At 44.2% G+C, this 21,542-nt stretch overlaps 1 protein-coding gene across 1 annotated transcript in view; it reads right to left on the bottom strand.

Moving 5' to 3' along the window:
• Positions 1-101: 101 nt before the first annotated feature.
• Asap (ArfGAP domain of ASAP) overlaps positions 102-21,542 on the bottom strand; it is a 34,010-nt gene continuing 12,569 nt past the window's right edge. Inside the window, exons 17-28 of the mRNA XM_084594808.1 lie at positions 20,741-20,829; positions 19,908-20,088; positions 18,665-18,753; positions 14,901-15,084; positions 14,204-14,320; positions 12,900-13,029; positions 10,469-10,705; positions 8,614-8,659; positions 8,407-8,480; positions 7,874-8,148; positions 4,544-4,588; positions 102-3,537 (exon numbers count right to left, since the gene is read on the bottom strand). Coding sequence (XP_084450934.1) covers positions 3,316-3,537; positions 4,544-4,588; positions 7,874-8,148; positions 8,407-8,480; positions 8,614-8,659; positions 10,469-10,705; positions 12,900-13,029; positions 14,204-14,320; positions 14,901-15,084; positions 18,665-18,753; positions 19,908-20,088; positions 20,741-20,829 — 1,689 coding nt within the window. The 3' untranslated portion in view covers positions 102-3,315. The remainder of the gene's footprint in view (positions 3,538-4,543; positions 4,589-7,873; positions 8,149-8,406; positions 8,481-8,613; positions 8,660-10,468; positions 10,706-12,899; positions 13,030-14,203; positions 14,321-14,900; positions 15,085-18,664; positions 18,754-19,907; positions 20,089-20,740; positions 20,830-21,542) is intronic.

Here is a 21,542-nt window from a genome sequence, read left to right as displayed (position 1 = left end):
AAAAAGGCATACGTTGAGCTGTGGCTTAAAGCAACAGCAACAATTCCCTGAAGCAGCAGGCGATGGTAGATGCGGGTAAGTGTCACACACAGCTGCTGATCTTTCTTTCGGATGAAAAAAAAAAAAAAAAAAAAAAAGGATGTGAAATATGTTAGTCTACAAACACCTTGCAGTGAAAAAGTGCAAATCTTCAGACGTGGTAAATGCTTTCTTGTGGAGAGGCAACACAATGTTTTCTATGTACAAGAGGTACTCACAAATTCTGCATATATAAAATCGGTTTGGCAGTAGCGTTGTATAATATATATGTATGGTGACTGTGCAGGAAGGGGGTAAAACAACACATCGCATACTTATTTCATCTTTCTTTGTTCAGACTAGAATGTTTCGTACTTGTACTTGCATCACAGTTTTTTAACAAGTTATATCACTCGCACTACAGTCAAAGAGCACAGCAGAATACTCCTGCTTGGATCGAGGACACTGTGGGGAAAACTTGGTTAAATGACCCAACAGCTCTGCAGAGCTCATCTGTGCACAGGAAATGGTAAGCTAACTGAGATTATCCTCTTCATTTGAAACAAAGATAAAGAGTACAAAAAACAAAGCAATGCGCACAAACACAGAGAGAAAAGGACACAACTAGACTAATTACAACTACTATATTTAGTCTGTTTTTGCTGGAAGGCTCTAAAAGTCACATATTCATACTTTTGGCTTTGCTTGCACAAGGCAAGAAACAAAGAACACAGATGTGTTAACAGCGCTTCATTGTGTAGCGCACATTTTCAAACAATTCACACACTATGTTTGTAAACAGCCAGCAAAGGAGGCCCACATCAAGTTGCCTAAGTGTATTTTTTTCCTTTCTGTCCTCTCGCAAACAGATTCTGAAAGTAGGGCTACGAATGCGTATTTCCAATGTCTACCAGTGCCATTATGAACATGACAATGCCTCTTGAGCATGACAAGTCTTGAGTGAACTCTCAATGAAAAACATGATCTGTCCATAATGTGGTGGGAACCATTATAAGCTTATGACACCAAGCAGGTCACATGAATACACCAGAAAAACAAAGTATAACAGGAAGAAAAAGGAAAAAATGTATCAGTTACTGTTCAAACATTTTCACGAATGCAACAAGACCAGGGAATTCCAGCCAACATGCAGTCATCAAAATTTTCAAACAACCCTGGGCTTTTTAAAAAGCAAGCAAGTTTGTATTTTTTTTTTACTTCTGGTCTTGCTCCCTCTAAATTGGAGTAAGAATTATTTACCTTCCTCCTAGATAAAGAAACACACAGCCATTACTCATTTTAATCACACCTGCCAGACAGAAAAACGAACTGTGTTACAGGTATTCAGAAATGTTTGCCATACATCCTATCAGCCGAGGAAAACAGTCACATATTTGTGCGTGCAGCTAGTCCCTGCTGAAGGGATTGTGAAACATGGCAAATGCTCTACAGGTAAATTCAAGAAGGAACAGAGCTAAAACTACACTATAACAAATAAAGAAAAAAAAAGAAAGCCATAAGGTTGTCACAACACTTAGTTTGCTGGAAACACCCTGTACAGTAACTTGACTAACCATCACATCCTTGAGCAGTTTGTTTATAATTGTAGTACTGCTACGATAAGATGTTATTTCCTCTGATAATCTTTCACAATGACACTATGTACAATACACCTTGTTCTTTGCCGCTGCTCTCGTTTGTTGGCACAAGACACTTATAATCTGGCAAGGTGCTCATGCAGCAAATATACATGTGTCACAAAATTGTAGGACTGTCTTAACGCAGTTCCATTTCCAGTATGTCAAAACATGAATACTGCTTTTACAATTACACATTTTATGTCTGTGCATGTCAGCTGAAGTGACTTCGAGCTCGAGGCATAACTTGTAACGGTGACCTGTTCTTCAAAAAGTGCTCCGCACACACTACTGAACTAATTCTCAAAAGTAAACAAGGAGTCGATACTTAATGCTGTATTAGTCAGTGGCTAGCTGGCACACACGACTGCTGTAGACTTTTAAAAAATCAAATTCGAATTTCCCCGTTACACAACACACGTCTTACGCACTCTCAATATTACACAAATAAGACCGAAGGTTTATCACCATCGTCGCAATGCTTCTAATAGTATCGAACAACGAATGCACTGAAAAGACATGCAGTATTAAATATTTAATTACAAATTACAACAATCACTTAAGTTCAATCGAACAAAATTAGCAAAACAACGCAAACTATATGCCATTCCAATAGCTCTTAAGATTGAAACAATTTTATTACCTCTTACAGGATGAGCATAATTATACAAACAATACAGACTGCGTGTCTTTCGCACGCTCGCATGTTCAGATAAGAAAAAGTGGTCACAAGTGCCTGCTCACAAATGGCTTTGATCGAACATCTACAAAAACAGCGAATGCTATGCTCCACTACATATATGGAAGACACTATAATAACATGGGCATGTTTGTTTGGCTTTGCATGGAAGAATGCAGAGGCATTACTTGTAGTGCAATTAAATCACAGAGTAAAAGGGGTGAGCAACTCATATCGCAGTGCAACAAAGTGTGGACATGGTGTGGGTTTTTCACGCTGCTGTCGTTTCGGCTGAGAACTGAAGAGCTTTGTCTCATGTCGCAGCAAGCGTTAACCACACGTGCCCTTGTTCTGTGCTGCGCCCCTAACGGTACTCTGCTGGGTATAAGAACTCCTCATTCACCGAAAGGACTTGGAGAGCTATCATCTTCTCGTCTACCTTCTCTGATTCGCATAGTACAGCAAACTTGACTACTTGAAGAAACTGTGATCCGGGCAGCTGACTTGTTGCAAGCATACATTTGTAACTGAAATCCACTGCAGACAGGCAATGTAGTGCGAGAACGTTGTACTGATATAGTAATAAGACATCAAAGGTATGCTCAAGCTTTAATGAAACTAATTATTTATTAAATAACTATTCTTCCCAGGTCATATAGGTCATATTCATACTGCCCTTTGGCCAGTTTTCTGGCAATTAAAAAAGCTGCTGGGACTAAGTGTGTGCTCTTGGCATGAAGTCAATGTCTTCAGCAGCTCAGCTAAACAAAAGAGGATCCAGCATTGACTGCTGAACCTGCTGAAAATTCCAATCAGGAAATAAACGTTAAAATGCGTTTCTAGTACCCCCCAAAGGATCAAAATTGTAAAACAGTAGATGCAAGCACAGGTAGTGCGCGCTCCAGTGGAGGCAACAGGTTAAAAAAAAAAAAATAAATAAAAGGAAAAGTGGTGGGACTAATCTCACTCGAGAGTCGTTCGCTAATCGGACAGCATGTGCACAAAGCTGGTCGGGAAGACACCCCTGCGCTGCGGTTCACCCTCAATCATTCCTTCCATCCATTGGTCGTCCTCGGTGATCTCGCTGATGATGACAATGATTTCACCTTCGCTGAACGACAGCTCATCTTGCTGGTCGGCACAGCAGTCGTACAACGCCCGACAGCGACGCCTTGACTTAGAGGCCATGCGGTCACTGTTGCACTGCGTTTGGAGCAAGCAAGAGGCCAAGTGACACTTGTGACAGGTGCCAATTGTGCCCTGCCATGGTAATTCATCTGCATGCTACCTAAGTAGACCACTGTCAGATCTGAAAGTAAACTGGAGCTGACAAAGCAAATCTCATGAACTGCACACTAGTCCATAATTCAGCCTTTGCTACCAAGAAAACCCTTTTGAATACAAATAGTGCTTTCTTGAATAGCAATTTTTGAGCAACCAACTGCATACAGCATGAATACCATACAGGCTAAAGCTTCAGTGCCAACCCTGCATGACAGTTCAGTTCAGTCGTTCAGTCGTGTCCGACTCTTCGTGACCCTATGGACCATGTCACGCCACGCTTTCCGGTCTCTCACTATCTTCCTAATATCACATAACTTCATCTGCAGTGCCTCCAGGATGCCATCTAACCATCGCGTTTGCTGCCTACCCCTTCTCCGGCGACCCTCAACCTTTCCCAACATCAAATCTTTCTCCAGCGACTCCTCTCTTCTCATCAAATGACCAAAGTAGCTGAGCTTTAACTTTAGAATTTGACCCTCCAATGAGCAGTCAGGGTTTATGGTCGACAATATCGACTGATTTGATCTTCTGGCAGTCCAAGGAACTCTCAAGAGTCTTCGCCAGCACCACAATTCAAACGCGTCAATTCTTCAGCGGTCAGCCTTTTTCACAGTCCAACTCTCGCATCCATACATCACAACTGGAAAGACCATAGCACGAGTTATACGGATCTTGGTTGGCAGACTAATGTCTCTGCTCTTTACTAAGCGGTCAAGGCTAACCATTGCTAACCTAACCAAGGCTAACCATTTTTACGGTGTAAAAAAAAGAAAAGAAAGCTATTACAAACAGCAACACCAACAGAACATGCTGGAGGTGTCCCCAAAACTCTTTCCCAATTACAAACTTTCTAGAATGGGCTGAAAATGCGCACTGTATTTCTTCATCCACCAGGCTATAATTTATTATTATTTTTTTCACTTACTTGCTGATCACCCAGACCGTCCGTGGGTTTCCTCGCGGGGGGAATCTGCAACGCAAATTTAAACAGTGCTTACTCGTGTAAACATTGCAGGCTACATTACAGTGGTCTTTGCTTATCGTTACAGCTACAATGTATAGGTGGAGACCGTGCTATGGAGGTATCTTTGATGCACGATTATCAGAGTAAAAACATCTCAGGCATAGTCCACAAGGTTCTTTTAGATTATGTAATTTGCACATAAAGCTAGACAGAGGTCTGCATAAAATGGGCTGGCCCATGAGCCTGCACCATGGCTTGAGCCAGCTGAGCTATCATTTGACAAATTGTGCTCGGGTCAAACCGCAGCTCTGAGTGTGCCCGGCTAGGCCAATTATCGGGTGACACCACAAAGAGAAGAAACACAATGAAATGGAATCACACAGACGAGATCACGTAAGAAGAAAGGGTGGAAGTCCTTTCAAAAGGCACACGCTTAGGCACGGAAAAAGAGACAATGCCACACTGGTTGGCCAAGCTTTCAAAGTGGCGTAACTTTTAAACCATTGGCAACACTGCACAAAGGAGCAAAAGACAAAAGGTGAAAGCACCGAGTGCCAAGTGAATTTTGTTTCTGACAACATAGAATGCATACTGACCACGCAGCAAAGCAGGAAACAAACAACACTGCAAGGTTCATCAAAACAACAAGGTACTACGACGTTGACGTTACTGTGCTTATGAAAATGGCAGAAGTGTCAATTTTTTTTGTAACAATGCGCATGTTTTAACATGCGCGCTGAACTTCCAACCTGGCAATTTTTGATGTCTGTATGACTTCGAGTAAGATGTAACGTATGCAGAATGGGTTGTACCACAACACTGCACCATGAGATATGTAGGCCAGATGGCCAGAGGAGCTGTTGGTGAGTTGCCTGAATGCATGGCATATAAGTTCCCTGTTATAAAAACGCAACACAGCTGGAAGTCAGCGCTCTGCGACATTGCCTTGCTTGTCTGCCGCTTTCTTGTTTGCGGCAGCATGTTACCCACAAACAGTGCTCCGAGCATGCCAGCCCAAGGATGGCCTGTTGTACAGTTCCACATTAGTCCAAAGTTTCAGGGGAAATCCCCAAGGTGGAGTAGATTTGAAATAAGGGAGTAATTACTCATTGACATCCACCTAAGCGCAGCAGCAATTAGGTGCACTTTAAGTTACTGAATAATTCGCTCTTTCCGAAGTCCTGACCATCTGCTAGCCTTCCTGGTTAGGGCAGATGGTGTGTGCCCGGCTTGAAAGTTTGGTAGAGCGACTGCCCCGGAAAGGCGGTGGGTCCTGGGTTCGAATCCCGGACTAGTACAAATCTTTTTTCAGACTACAAAGTTTCCGAGAAAGTACATAATTTTTGTTTGCAGTCATACGGCTGCTCTGATGGATGTCAAGGAGTAATCACTCTTTTATTACAGTTCTGCATGAAACCATGCCACACAAAATGACCCATTTTCAATCATGCTGCTTCGGTGTAAAGGTAACACTGATTTTCAATACTGCACTACATTTCAAGCATTAAAGAAAATTGAAGGAAAAGGTTTTAGTTTCAGAAGACAACAGCCATATGCTATGCATAATAATGCTGCAATGTATAAAGAAAACTGCAAGAGGCTTCCATGGTATTCAGGATTTACAAGATAGGCGTCCCTAAAATCAAAGCTTTGTAGAGGCATTTTATTTACATTAGACAAAAACAAATTAAACCCATGTCACCTGCAAGGTATGTGTTACACGTATAGTCAAGCCTGAACACCTCAAACCTGGATATTTCAAATTACTGCCTATATCGAGTACAGATATTTTTCCCTTTTAATGTTTTGCGTAAAGGTATCGGAAGGTCACTCTGAACACTGAACTAGAATTTTGCTTCCCGCGCACAGAGAGAAAGATGGGTTGGCTGCATGGCCTTGGGAACCTGCTGACTGATTATAACGTTAGTGAGGTCAGAAAGAAAGCTAGCATCAGTCTAGCACTATGAAACCACCTAACGAGGTGGATGTGGGGCGTGTTTCAAGGTGGCCTTCGGTGTCCTGTACTGATTTACCATGCCACACCACTAATGACTAATGCCGTGCCTAAGGACGGCCCTCGTGTGCAGTTCTGAGCTGCCAGAGAACCTGCAGAGGAGTCCCGGTAATCAGTTAGGCCTAGCAATGGACTTGTGAGCAATGCGCTGCCAGGACACCATGCAGCGGGTGGCATGTCCCTGCAAGAAATGCGTCACTAGCATGTAATGCAATGTATTCCGGCTTGTGGGTTGCAAATAGGCTTACTTATTACTGTTTATTTGAATACCGAATTCCCGATACTTGTATGGAAATATTTTGTGATTTCTTTAGAGTCGGATATTCCAGGTTCGACTGTAAGAAAGAAATGGAATTTTGAACCTGGTAATAGAAACTTAGATGCGCAAAATACAACACATTGATCACTACTCTTATGCTTACCCATCTGTACTTCCATGGCCTAGTTAGCTACTACCGAACTTCAATGTTGGTTCTCTCGCATCTGTTATATTTATGAACTTTTACTCCATGTCTGCTACCATGACATTCTTCAATAAAATAGTTTTCTGGACTACCAGCCATTGCAGCATTAAATGGCTGCGGGAATGGCACGATAAGGAGCACAAGCTGACCCAATATCAAAAACAGAAACCACAAAGACAAGTTTATAAAATAAGAAACCTTGCTTGCAAATAACAAATGGGAAACAGTCTTCCGTTAATACTGCCTTTGAGCTGGGTGCGCATGGCTTAAGAGACATACAGACCTTATTCTCCATTTTTAGGAATCCCACAACTTTAGAGCACTTACGATAAAGTGAGGACATCTAGAAGGAACTAGCGTTGCAAATCTTTTTGTGACCTGGTCCCAGCTGAACTGATGTGTCTTCTGACACATGTGAAGACCGTTTGCCGTGCCAGCAATACTTCAACTTGGACCGGTTGATACATGTTCCCAATTTAAATACACCTTCAATGCAAAAGGCGAGGTGGTAGTCATGGAACAGTGCCTTGTGTGTTCCACGTTTCTTCTGAGCTAATGCTACACCAGAACAGACTACTACAATACATCCATGTAGCTGGACACCACAGGAAGACACACAGTGCTGAACAAAAAAAAAAAAAAAAAAAAAAAAAAAAAGGAAAGTGCACACAAAGCATGGGTATGGCAGGGCAGTCAGGCAGGCAGAAAGAGAGACAGAGAGGGGGAGCTCAGAGCACCAGCAGCCAAGGGCTGGGCAAGCTGTCATGCAGGAGTGAGGGAAGAGAGAGAGAGAGAGAGAGATGAAGCAAGAACCTTGGCAGCGGAGGGCCGGGGACAGAGTCCAGTGTACCAAAGGTGAACAAGGGCGTGGCCCACCTTCCGTGGTGGTGGCACAGGCACCTCTGCGGCCGCGTTGGAGCTCCCGGACAGTGTCGCTGATGGGGGCAGCTGACTGGCCAAGTCCAGCATGCACAGGCGGCCATTACTGCCACCGCCACCGCCACTGCTACTACTGCTGCTGCCACCACTGTCAACGTGCTCTCCACTCCTGAGGACACTGTTGCAGGCCAGGGCTCCTGATGCCACTGCTGGACGAATTAAAAAGGGAAGAAAGAGAGAAAGAAAGGGTTGAAGCTTTGTAGCGCACATAGGAGGCACTATATTGCTCCCGCTTTCTCATTCCTAAATTCCTAACCTGCTTTGATGAACGAGTTCTCCAAAAATCTAACAGTTTTCATACAAATTATCATTATAAACATTGCCATATTACTACTACTATGACTACTACTACTACTACTACTATTTATGATGATGATGATAATAATAACTAATATGAAACCACTTACCAGCAGGCCCTGGAGCTGGTGGTGGAGGACATTTGGGCCGCTGCAAGGTGCTGTAGTTAGGCCGCTCCTCCATTCTGGAAGAAAGTCAATGAAAAATGCCCTTGGCAAGTCTGGCACGGCAAATCTACGGTATGCAATGCACATGCACCGCCACAGCAAGCGCCCAGCATCAAGAAAACGGAACAAGTCTGAATAGCACGTTCATACCCTTTCAGCACATCTGATCCCTGGGACAGGTTTTGCCGGGAGGAACCTGGACAGGTGAGAGAAAAAGGAAACATATTCATGTAACAAAATTTTAGTTCTGTGGCCCTAGGAGCTGAAATTGAACACCAAAGAAAGTGCACGGAGGAAAGAGACTGTATCAACAAACATGCTTTCTGAACGTATGACTCAATAAGCGATGTGATTTGCTGAAATCATTTTGGAGCAGCAAGATGGGGGGTTCTTTTTGAAGCAGCAATATATCGGAGTAGCCACATACTGCATTTTCTAGCATATAGGCTGCATTTTTTCTTAATTTTTTTTGCCCGTTTAGCTTGCATAAAATGAAAAATGATGTGCTACCGTACATCATCTCTTGACGTTGTGGCGACCATGTCTGAAAACTAAATCAACATGCAAAGAGAAAAACAAAATTGAGTCATTAGAGAGTTTCAGCACATCGTAAATCTGCTTCTGCGGGGACCCAGCTGTGCTGTAGCAAGCACTGCTTGGGATGACCTGCACATGCATAAATAGCTCCCTGTGAAGTAGTTCTTGTTGATGGAATGCGGATCGTGCTATGTTAGAACTGCATTTAAAATGTTACCCTAGGGGTAGAATTACATAACTTCACCTCAACTGAACTGGGTCCAGTAGCGACATGAAGTGTATGCCGCTGCCGCATCTAGTCTAGCCATATCAATAGAGATAGATGGATTTATTGATAGGAAAAGGCAGAGAGGTTGGCCCAAATAATTCAAATCTGGCCTGCTACTCTGCACTGGGGAAGGGGAAGCCATATCAAAAGTCTCTCGGCTTGCATGGCTTCGCGTGTGTCGTGTGTTGTTCTAGCTCAACGTGATGCCGCTTGCGAAGCAGAGGAGCTACGATGCAAAGCTGAAGTTGCAAGCCATTGAAGACTTAATTTTCATTGGGTGCAATAATCATATGGTGTTGCCGTGTCCCTTTAAATTACCTTTCTCATGCTCGATGTATGCTCATGCCGCACAAGGCTTAACCACCTCTTTATGGCAAACGAAGCAAACCCCAAAAACCAAAACCCACTGAAAATTCTGCAGTAGTGTGCCGTTCCCTCAATTCGGCTGAGCATGCATGCAAAAGCTAAAATCGATGCCTTTTGTGAATGCTTGTTCACAAAGCATGCTTTTGGCATGCTCTCCACACCAAGATATCACCGGAGTAAATCCCTGCGGAGGACTGTTTTGCTTCTCTGTTTTCATTATAAAGCTGACAACAGGCTCGCCGGCCAGCATGATTTCAAGGAAGCCAGCCATTTAATTTAAAAAAAACAAAAACAGGCTACATGAGGACGACTTCTGCAGCACCATTGTAAGAGTGCTGGCAGACATCAGAAAACAAGAAAATAATGTTGAATAGCAAGGCGGCTAACAAATTTTCGATAAATAACTTTTTATCACAGTTAGGCATCTAGTTTCAAACAAATTTCTAGCCGGCCATTAGTAGCAGCCATATCAGTTTCAAAAATGGCATTACCTTCAGCACTGTGGTTTAAAAATTTTTCCTCACGCCACAAGATTTTCACTTTCACAGATCCCACACTCACTCTAAGCACCATCAATCAATGGCACAAGTGCCACATCACCTTCTCTGTCCTTGCCTGTGCCATTGTCCTCGCCGCTGCTTCCTGCTCCAGCAAATGTGGGGCAAAGAAGGACATATCAGACTTGCGCCATCAATTATTACGTATGGGTAATTCCAGTAAATCAGTTTAGGCCTGAAAACTGATAGAACCTACACATCGCTTGAAGCCTAGTGTATGAGGCCTCTGCCAACTCTAAGCAACACCTCCACGTAAAGAGAGGAGCAGAACACTCACTCGATCCGAGAGTGGAGTGGTTGGAAGAGCTGATGTCGAAGGAGGAATCGATGGAAGAGCTGGAGGCCAGGTCTACAGAGGGGTTCCGCTTGTGCACCAGGCCCAAGGTGCTCTGCGAGAAGCACGGGTCTGACGGGGTGCGCGAGTGACTAGACGACGACTGTAGGCTGCTGGCTGTGGGTGGAGGCAGGGGGGCCGCACGCTTCTTCATGGAGCCATGCGCGTTGAGGCCTGGAACTGACAACAGATGAGGCCAGTCAAACGATGAACGGCAAGGGCATTGCATCATCGCAAGCCATTCCTCCATCTTGTCATTGTTTCACAGATGTGCACCATCGTCTACGATTCACGAATCCGAATCTGTTATTCAACCCCTCGTACATTCACTTTGTTGACTGGACTGTGTTAGTAAGCAGATATCGCTGCCTCTAATAAAAGAAACTACAATATTTTAGCAGTGATGAAACTTTCTTCTACATGACATTAGTTAGTGACATTGTAACATTAATACAAATTTGCAGGGTGCCTGTTCGATGCAGATAGGGCCATTACTGAACAAAAAAGCAATTTGACATACTACACCATATATACTACTAGGTCATAACACATTTGTGCAAGTCAGCGAGAGCTGCAATTGATTACTTTCAAGTAATTAATTACACTTTTTGTAATTTTGTAATTAACAGATTACATTACCTGTTTCAAACTAACATTTTGGGTAATTCAGTTATTTTTTTCTTAATTTGATTACTGGCAATCAATAGTTTCTTTGTAAACAAGGCTGAATGGGCAAAGCATCTATGAGGATGCAACTGCATCGACTTGTTGAGCCACACAGCAGCATCTGTTGCAATTTGAAGACAAATAGGTGCCTGATGGAAGACTACATCAGGAGCTCTATCAGCTTCCGGCTGAAGAATTCAACCAGCTTTGTATGGTCGCATACCAGAAGCAGAGTCTGACATTCTTAAGAAAACATACACAGACGGTTTTTAGGGTTTTCAACGAACCTGCCTGCAGTGCCCTTTCACAGAGCCAACCAACGAAGAGCAGTGCTGCATAAAGGACGTAGAAACTGCACAAATAGGAGAGGGGGTGCGCTCAACCAGTTTGTATGGTATAACACTGCCCTGGGCGGATGCCTTCATGAGGAAATGTTGCAAAGTCAATCACGAGAACTTTGAAAAACAACTCATACTGAAAATTAACTGAAAGTGTAAAAGGAATTTCAAGCACGCCACACCAGTTTATTGCAGTTGGAGCAAGTTTGGGTTATGGCAATACAGTTCGGAGAAAAGTAACAAAACAGCAACTGATTACTGTTCTGTAATCATTCAGTTATCTTTCCGAAATTGTAACTGACCACTATAATCAGTTGCACTTCAGATGGAATAATTGCAACCGGTTACTTTCATGTAACTTGTTCCCAACTTGAGAAAACAAAAAATTATTTATCAATCAACCAACAGAAGCTCCAAGCAGCAAATATTTAACTATGACAACCGGCCTTCTTGCAAGCATTGAACTCGTGCTACCATACACATCTTCAACGGTGCCACATGTAAGATGGACTCATTTAAATGTTGCCCCAAAAATAGTCACCAATGTTTGGGAGGTGTTGCTCGTCATACGGTTGAAGCAACAGGGAAATTTTTCGTTTTTTTTTTTCCACAACAACTCAAAAGCTCATGGCTGATGCAATGACAGTGTAGCAGAACCCCACGCTTATCTTTGTATTAGTCTTATCTGATACTCAGTACTGTGGCTCTCTTGAAAAAGAAGGGCCACATTATAAGACCTTCCCATGACAACAGTGGTAGCAATTGCTGTACTATGTCATGGCTCGAAGGCAGCCTTCCTACGACGATAAATAACAGGAAAGCCAAAGTCAACCATCACGTTACAACTGTGGTCACATCACATTCGGACAGACAGGAAAGCTTCAGAGTTCCATACCAACATTCAAGTTTAGGCACAATATACTGGTCAAGATGAAAAAGAGCAAGAGCAGTTATAGGGCACTCTCTTTGTAGAGGGTTAAAGATAGAATTTGAGTAAGGCCATGAAAATAAGAGGAGTTGGGTGCAATGTTTTAAAATAGGCCTTCATTTTACCGTAGTGGCCATTAGGTATCTGAAAGCTTGTCAGGCCTTTCCTTTTGCTAGTGTGTATGTGCACTGTGCTGGTAGGCTCTCTGAGCCACATGGAAAGCTCAGTTTTAAGCAATACAACATCGAAGCTTGAAAGATACTATAGTAGCTGCACAATCGGAGCATGCAAGGTCTTGGGCATGCTTGCTATGAACCATCTGAGAAAATGAGCATGTGTCACCCTACTGGCAACAACAGCACTGCTATTGCCAGCTGAGTGTCGTCGCATCCAAGCAGGAATAATCACAAAATATGCCTCAGATGGCCGAGTTGCCACTCACTGACTGGCTTGCGATTCTGTGGAGGCGGGGGCGGTGGTTTTGGACAAGGCTGTGGGCTGGCAGATTCCGGGCGTGTCGACTCGTTGCTGATGACGCTTGAAGGCCGGGATCTTTTCCAGTCTGATGTGAGCTATGAAACGAGATGAGGCACTCAAGCACCATCTACTTTCCAGTTGGCATGCCAACACAGTTGCAGATACAGGGAACTTAAGTCATCAGCATTTTGAAGTTAAGCAGCCAGACATAGTACGAGTCTACCATACTAGCCAGTTGGTGCAGCAGGGATTTGCTGCACAGCGACTGGATTAGCGCATCGCTGGCACAGAGGCCTTTAACTGCCTCGAAAACCAGAGACATAACATTAATTAATCACTTTGAACTCTATCGACATGATTAAATAAAGTAGAATCTCAAAGATATGGGCCTCACGTGCATACAGCACAAATGGCGGCTATGTGTTGGCTAAGCAGGGCTGTGTGCCAATGTTCACTTATGGTGTCGGCGACGTGCGTGCCACGCTCCACTGCTCACTGCTTGCGGTGAGTACCGCATGACTGGCGAATGTGACGTTGGCGGTATGCGGGAAGCGCCTAAGGGACAGTCACACCTTCGAGCTACGGACGTCACGCAACCAATCTCAGCCAATTAGTTATGGTCCCAGAGCACTAAGGAAGCAGAGAGCAACCACAATGAATCTGCGAAAGTGTTCAAGGGCGCAGTCACGGCTTGAAATTCTGCACACTGCACAGAGTGCACTCTGTCCACAAAATTTTACAAATTTACATCACCCCGAAATTCCAATCGACTGTGATCATTTATTTCGCCTGCATCGAAACCAAGCTGCTGGCAGTTCGATCCTGACCGCTGGCGGCTGCGTTTTGATGGAAGCTTATGTGCTGTGCGATGTCAGTGCACATTAAAGATCACCAGGTGGTCGAATTTACTCCACAGCCCTCCACTACAGCACTGCTCCTCTCTTTCTTTCACTCCCACCATCCCCCCTTTCCCTATGGCATGGTTCAGGTGTCCACAGAGCAAGTGTGACAGATACTGTGCCTTTCCTTTCCTGTGAAGCAATTATATATATATACTGTGATCATATCACTGAGACTTGTTTGTATTTTGTGGTCACTATTACCTGGCGTATCCCTCCGTAGTCGCATAACAATTTCACAGAGCATATCTCCATTTCATGTTTGCATTATTTTTTTGAAAGCATAGCCTAGACTGTCGGCGAGGGTTGATGTGATGCCACATTTTCACACAACCTCTTCAGAAAAAAAAAAAAAGAAAAAAACACTCACGCGATCTTCTGGATAGTCATCATCGCTGAAGTCCGTCGAACCATCCTCTTGCGTTAGACCCCAGTCGATGTTGACATTCTCGAAAAGCGTTTTCTTGTTCTGAAGTGAGTGCTCGATCTGTCGAGGCAACACAACACAGAACAGGTGGTTCAATTCCCAAAGGAATGACAGATGCTTGCATCTTGTTCGGCCTAAGTAGTTCTGGTTCACGATGCACAGTAGAACCCCAGCACTTGAACATAGGTGAAATGAATGATAAGCACAGGTGGGGGGCGAGGTTCTCTTCTCTGTCTACTGTGACCAAAAAACCTATTAGTACACCTATTTCTAACCATACAATGGGTTCATTCTATGAACATACACCAAAGAACAATTTTGAGAATTATACTGCATCTTTTATTAATCGACTCACACATTGCATCTTTCAGATGCAGCACTACTCCTATCAATGACTGTTCGCTTGAAACACTGGTCTCTAAGAAGTCATGACTCTATTCACAAGACAGACCTTGTCATACAGCAAAAGAAAAACACAAAGTTTCATCTCACAGACTGAGGTTCAAGGACTCCGTGAACGTCTTTAAGGACCTTAATTGCCTGCAGATTCCCATTCTAGAACCAGTGACTTCGCATAATAAACAAATGCTGATGCACGTGATGCTGAGGATTAAATTTTCTGGGTGGTGGGTACACATACCAGTTCGAGGCAAGTGTGGTAGCCTCTTTCTTTGGCAAGGTCCAGAGGGCTCTTGTTGTCGGCGTTCTTGATGTCGACGAAAGCCCCGCTTCGAAGCAGTAGCTTCATGCATTCCGTCTGGTTATGCAGTACGGCCGTGTGCACGGGGGTGTTGCCCGCCTTGTTCTGGACATCCAGGCTGGGGCTGCAGCCAGTGAGAGAGAGAAAAAAAGGAAAAGAGTTGAGACGCCATGTGGTGCACAAGGCGTATGCGGAAAGTAGCCTGTGCCAAATCTCAAAGGAATACAAGCACGAAATTTCGATTCTGTGTGCATTTTTTTCCCCCCTTTAACGATGCAAGCATAAATTGCCATGCTGAACCCACCTGCCTAGGCTAAGTTAATTTACAAATGAATTTCTTTTCTCATGTTGCTTCTCTTTCACCGTCAACAGCCAAACCATGGCTATAACTGTGAAGTTTAGTTCAAGTTACATGAGGCATACACAGGGATATTATAACTGCTTAATTAATTTGCATTTCAGCTCTTGAGTCAGGCTGTAGCAAGAGTTGCCTAACTCACATGATGGAGCAGCGATTGTACTGCAATTTTTCCACGGCTCTAATGCACTGAAGCCAGCTTCAATCCAGTAGAGGATAAGAAAAGGTATTCAATTATATAAACCATCCGTTAGATGCAGCCTCATTCCACGTGGCAAATCACGTTTACTCGCGTCATGCACATAATTACAAAGAAAAAAAAAAAAAAAAACTGACCAATATATTGTTTCTACCTCTGCTGCTTCCTACTTAGGCACACCTTGTAGGGCTCGTGGCGCGCCGCGCATTCGAAGGCCGCGCCACTTCCCAATGCTCCCTGCGCGGTGCCCGTTTCCCTCTCCCTGCTCGCTCGGGGATAACCGGTCCCGCGCAAGGGGGCTATAAAAGAAGGCACGCGCCGCCGTCTCGCCCTCTCTTGGTCCACCAACCAACCCTGCCTCCTCGTTCCTGCTTCGCTCCTGGCGCTCTCCACGGAAACGACCCGCAGCCACCCGGACGACGACCTAGCACCGACTTCGACGATCCCTGTGAGATTAAAGATGTTTGTCATACGGCCCACTGTGTGTTTGTCGTGCGCATCCCTCGGGTAGAGAAATCGCCCACAACCTTTAGGTACTTATTTTTTGCACTGCAGTATTGGTAATATAACCATGCACGTCACTCAGAACCTTCAGTAAGGGTACGCAAAAAAAAAAACAGAATAGTGTACACCACATTGATGCAGAGAAGGAAGTGAGGAAAGCTAGCTGTAAGCACTGACAAATGTGCAAGTACTCCAAGCTAGCGAATTTTAAGGCATGGCAAATTCATGAGGTATGTACATATAAGACCAGAAACAGAAGCACAGGTTGCTGTTCCCGACAGACTAACCAAACACTGCTCTGAGATCACTAGTAACATGAAAGTGGACCCATGCCAGGAGTCAATCAACCAAAGCCGACGAATTGCAGAGTCAACAGAGCACTAGCTGCTTGAACTATGCGATAAGATAACCATGGTAGACATTGGCACTGTCAGATATCTTCAGATTAATCTCCAATATACTGCAATATACGTACCCTCAGTACAACATTGCTGAGGTTTTTACTGCACCGGACTGAATGCAACATGAGCATTGGATCAGTATACTGTCAGCTGCCACTGCACCTTCCATGGCAAGTATCACACATCTATTTATAACCTGTAGCTTCTACATTAGCCGCCTCTACAGGTTTTATACCACTAAGGTATCAGAAAATCTGCTTTAAGACAATATGGTGGTATGGTACAGCTCTCCTTAAAGGCCAAGTGCAACAAAAATTTTAATTGCTAAAGAATACCATTTTCCTGTAGTAAATCAAGAGAGAGTGCTAAAAACAAAATGTGAGAGGGACTTTTGAAATGGGTAGTTAAGAATCTGGTTTCCGAAACCGTCGTTTGCAAGACTGAAACTGGAAAAAGAGCGGCTATTACAGGTTGTCGAAATTGACATAGAAACGGGCGTACTTGAATCATTCTTCCCCAAGCTGGCACAGTAGCGGTGGAGATATCGCCATGGTTCATTGTGCAGAGATTAATTCGACTCCGTTTTTTGTGCTGTTGAATTGCATTTTGTAGTCTGCAATGTGAGCTACGAGCCCGTTGATATAATGAAACTGCCCGACAAAGAGTGATGAGACAGAGCGTGTCGACCGGGCTCAGTATTGCGAATGCACGTGGCGGGATCCCGTCCGGCTGATGAGTGGAATTATTCGGAGTGAAGAGAGATACGTGCCTGGATGAAGGTACTGAAAACTAGATTTACATCAATGGTACGGGTACGTCTTGGTTCGCTGCACTGTATAAGGAATTGTGAATTTCGAACGAAAATAGTTTTTCGTGAAGGTAAAGCATTAGGCTCATGCCATACGAAATTGTTGTATGAGCACGTAGACCTGTTGTGTGCCTGTGGTGTATACTATCACAATGGCCAAGAGTTGTGCTTGCAAAGGTAGTGCATTTGATTGCTTTATAGGGGTTAACGTCTCAAAGCGACTCAGGCTATGAGAGACGCCGTACTGGAAGACTCAGGAAATTTCGACCACCTGGGGTTCTTTAATGTGCGCTGATATCGCACAGCACACGGGCGCCTTGGTTTTCGCTGCCAATGAAAAGCACCTGCCGAGGCCGGAATTCGATCCCGCATCCTCCTTGGGAACGGTAGTTGAGCGCCGGAACCACTGCGCCACTCCGGCGGGGCGGCAATGCATTTGACAACAAGCATGCGGGTGAAGAGCGGTGTACAAGACCCTTCGTCCCGTTCTGTCTTGGCCATGCTTACTCATCCAGCTTTGCTCATCAAAGTATAAGCAGAAAATCAAAAACTATAGCTATAAGTCGCGGGGTGGCAGACTGGAGGCCAGGTTCTAGCTGTGCACCAAGTCTTCACTATTGAAATGAGCTGAATAAAGTGCGCTGTGCTTTGCTGGCTTCTATTAATGGCATTTCACTGCCAACACCCACTGCTCTCACAGCTTGCTGTTCTTTATAAACTGATGCAGGCTTACTCTTGATACGGCATGCATGTTTGGGAATGCGACAGCTGCACAGCAGCTCAGCATGCTTCTCGCACTTAGGGTACTCAGTATCGGTGCAAACAGACGAAATCCTGAGAACAGTAGACCAAATTCCCCTTCTTTCACTTGCCGCATGCTCTCACCGACTGCGATCAGAGCATGATCGTCGTCTGCTAGTCAGCTCTCCACACCCGGGGGCACGTGTTGTCTGCTACAGAGCTCTTAACACTCCTATATCTCTGTTCAGTCTTCATACAAGCCTAAAGTTTGGTCATGACGGCTTTCATGACATATAGAAAAGATTTACAGCAATTCTGAGCGAGGTAAGTTTTCATTTCAGTTTGCCTTCAAGGAAGGCTTCCCTGCATGCAATTACATAAATAGCAGTAATGCTAACAAAGAAAAATGCACTGTTGTGAAGTGAACAGCACTCTGGTACAGTTGCAGAATGCTCCAGCACTACCCCCTTTTCATTTCTGGACACTTTTGTCACTTTCTACAGAGACAATGATTTCAGGTAGTATTCTGAATCAATACAACAAAGTTCAACTCTGTCTATAAAATTGTTGTTTGGGAAGCCCTCTCAAGTGTCACTTGAACATAAAATCAGAGCAGAATGTAGGCTCTGGACGCACGAAAGTTGACGCTACGAACTTTGTTCATATACCGGACAGGGTAGATGAGGAGCGTACCTGTTTTGAACAAGGAAGTCCACAATGTGGAGGGAGGTGCCATCTTCTTGGGCAACCGCCACGTGAAGCGCTGTGTCTGCCGTATTTTTCTGCATTGCAAAAGCATGGCAGCCAGTCAACTTTCAAGTGACAGCATGCGGGAACAACACATCTGTCCCAGCAAGCCTTTACTTGCAGTACTTCACTCCTAAAACAGGGCTTCCCTATCTTCCATGAAGATTTGAGATTGAGTGATGGTGCGTAGCTACTCTAAACTTGCACAGCTATGCATGCGCTCTGTGCAAGCTCACACACAACTTAAAGCAAGTTCACTACTTTAGCAGTGACATCAAGAGTCGCTGAATTGCTGAGAGTCAAGTCAACATTTCTGCACTGACACAAAGACAAAGCACAGGTAGTGCAGGAGATGCATTATTGCCTAGGGAAAAAAAATATATCTGTTCGAGCGGCCCAGCTAGTGCAGACAGCCACAGTTAAGCACTGTGAATGACACCTTCAATGATTTTATGTGTTTTCTGAATAGCATGCATAAAACTTAACATGGAATTCAAGCAGACAACACGTACAGAAAAGTCCGAGTATATATAGACAGTGCACAAAACCTTGCACATCACGCAAAAGCCATACTGAGAGCAGACACATAATTTTGTGGAAAATGTAAGGGAAGCATTCTGATTTGCACATATATTTCGTGTCATATAGACCATTTCATGTCACAAAGAAATTTTTTAGTGACGATAACACAATTTTCCTTGTCATTCTATCAGAGACGTTTATATAGTACAAGGTCTTAACCGCCCTGAGGTATACTTGCACCTTATCTTGAAAAAGTAGCGATGGCGGTACGTTTGGCTAACCTTTGAAAAATGCAGGCTATCCAGGTCAGCAACATAGCTGCAGTGTAGACACTGCATGCTCAGATGAGCTGAGAAAAACGCCTGGAGTGTAGAGCTTACAATATAGTGTCATTTCCAGCTTGGCATGCTTTATTAAAGACTTGAGCCTGCAGTATCTTGGCAGAACAGGCTCAGTGAACTAGGGTTGCACTACTTAAGTCACTGTATGCCTAGGGTATTAACATAGAAAACTGTGCAAGCTATAGTTTTTGACCTCACTTGTAGAATTACTTTTCTGTATAGTAGCATCAATAATGAAGTTTTCATGGCATTACATCAAAAATAAGGGGACCGTAAGCCGTGCTGGGGATGCAAACATGACTGAAGAGCTCGCAAGCGCAGCTCACATAGTTTGGAAGCACTGCCGTGAGAATGGCCCCTTCTGCAAAGGCCTGTAGAAGCTGGTAGAGGTGCCTGGCTGTGACAGCATGCTCCAAGTCGTGCAGAAGATCATTCTCGTCTGTGCAGGTTCGCACGGCAAACTTGCGTTCTACGTACTTGGCCCGTATGAACTCGCATCGCTCCTCCCTGAGAGTCAAAATAGACCGAGTACAAGCCTCTACATTAATGCACGCATTTTAGTGTCCCAATAACACCGCCACCAGAGAAAAAAAACTTAACACTGACAGCAATATGAAATGCAGATTTCTACTTTAGATTTGACGGCCATCAGATAACCACAAGCAGTTGATATTAAACCGAAGCTGCCACCGCGACATGCTTCACTGGTAGATAGATTGATCCAGTAATCACCAACCAGCTTCGCACGAGATGCAGCTTAATAAATTTACCATTACATTAAGAGGCAGAACAAGGCAGTGTGTTACAAGTAATTAATTAATGGTTTGGTTTGTAGGGTTTAACGTCCAAAATTGTTCATATCTATGAGGGGCACCGTAGTGGAGGCTGCCTCCAGAAATTTAGACCGAGGTTCTGTACAGTTAGTGCACAGCACTAGTGCCCTGTTTTTCACCTTCATTAAAAAGCGGCCGTTGCAGCTGAGATTCGATCCCGCATCCTTGGGTTCAGCAGGAAGCAATTAATGGCGTGCCACCACTTTCACACTACGCTATGTATGTAAATATAGAGACACAAGGCCGTATTCAGTTAGAAACGCAGAAAAATGCAAGAAAACTGACAAAATGAATCGGCGGACAGTACACTTGGCAATACTACTCACATGGGACTTGTAGGTGTTGGCTTTCTGGACTGTGCCATGGTGGCCTCCATTGTTTCATTAAAGCCATTGTTGGTCATCACTCTTGCCAGCTGGAACAAGCATCACTGCTGGTTACTGCCAAAATCGTCAAGTCCAATTAAATAACCATGAGAGCTAGCAAAAAGGCCGCCCCAGGACGCTGTGCACCTTTCAGAGCAACACAACCAATAAAAATTACCTAAAGCTCTTCAGAGAAGGGAACAAAACGTAGTACACCAGGACAAGGACGGAGATAGAAGACACAAACAGCGCTGTGTGTGTTCTTTCTCCGTTCTTGTCCTGGTGCGCTACATTTTGTCCCCTTCAATCATGTACCAACAAGCCCAAGCATCTACCCTTCTCTTCAGAGAAAGGGTACAATGGTGGAGCTCCACAGAGAAAGCACAATGGGGTCCTAGTGCAGAAGAACTTGAAAGCAGAGGAGGCAAAACTATGCAGAGCATCTGAATAATATGCAATTAAACAGTTAAAAGAGGTACAAAGGCTAGCAAGACAATTATTTATCTCAAACATGAGAACACTAGACATTAATGAATAGTGAACAGGGTGGTCTCAAGCTACTGATGCCTTTGCATTGCAAAACAGTTATGCTTCCCAGAGTACAGACCATATAGCACATCAGGCAAACAATTCAATGCAAGCACAAAAGTAACATGGGGGTCCCAATTTACAGAGATGGTAGTGAAGGCTGTGGGCGCTCTGAGTCGCTATACACGAGACAAAACTGTATGGCCAGCGATAAAAGGGCATGGACGTTCCTTTT

Source organism: Amblyomma maculatum, chromosome 1 (assembly GCF_055883805.1).
Source record: "Amblyomma maculatum isolate TAMU_Amacu chromosome 1, ASM5588380v1, whole genome shotgun sequence".
Lineage (NCBI taxonomy): Eukaryota > Metazoa > Arthropoda > Arachnida > Ixodida > Ixodidae > Amblyomma > Amblyomma maculatum.
Note: the sequence above shows the minus strand (reverse complement) of the source record. Positions and strands in the feature narration are given on the sequence as shown.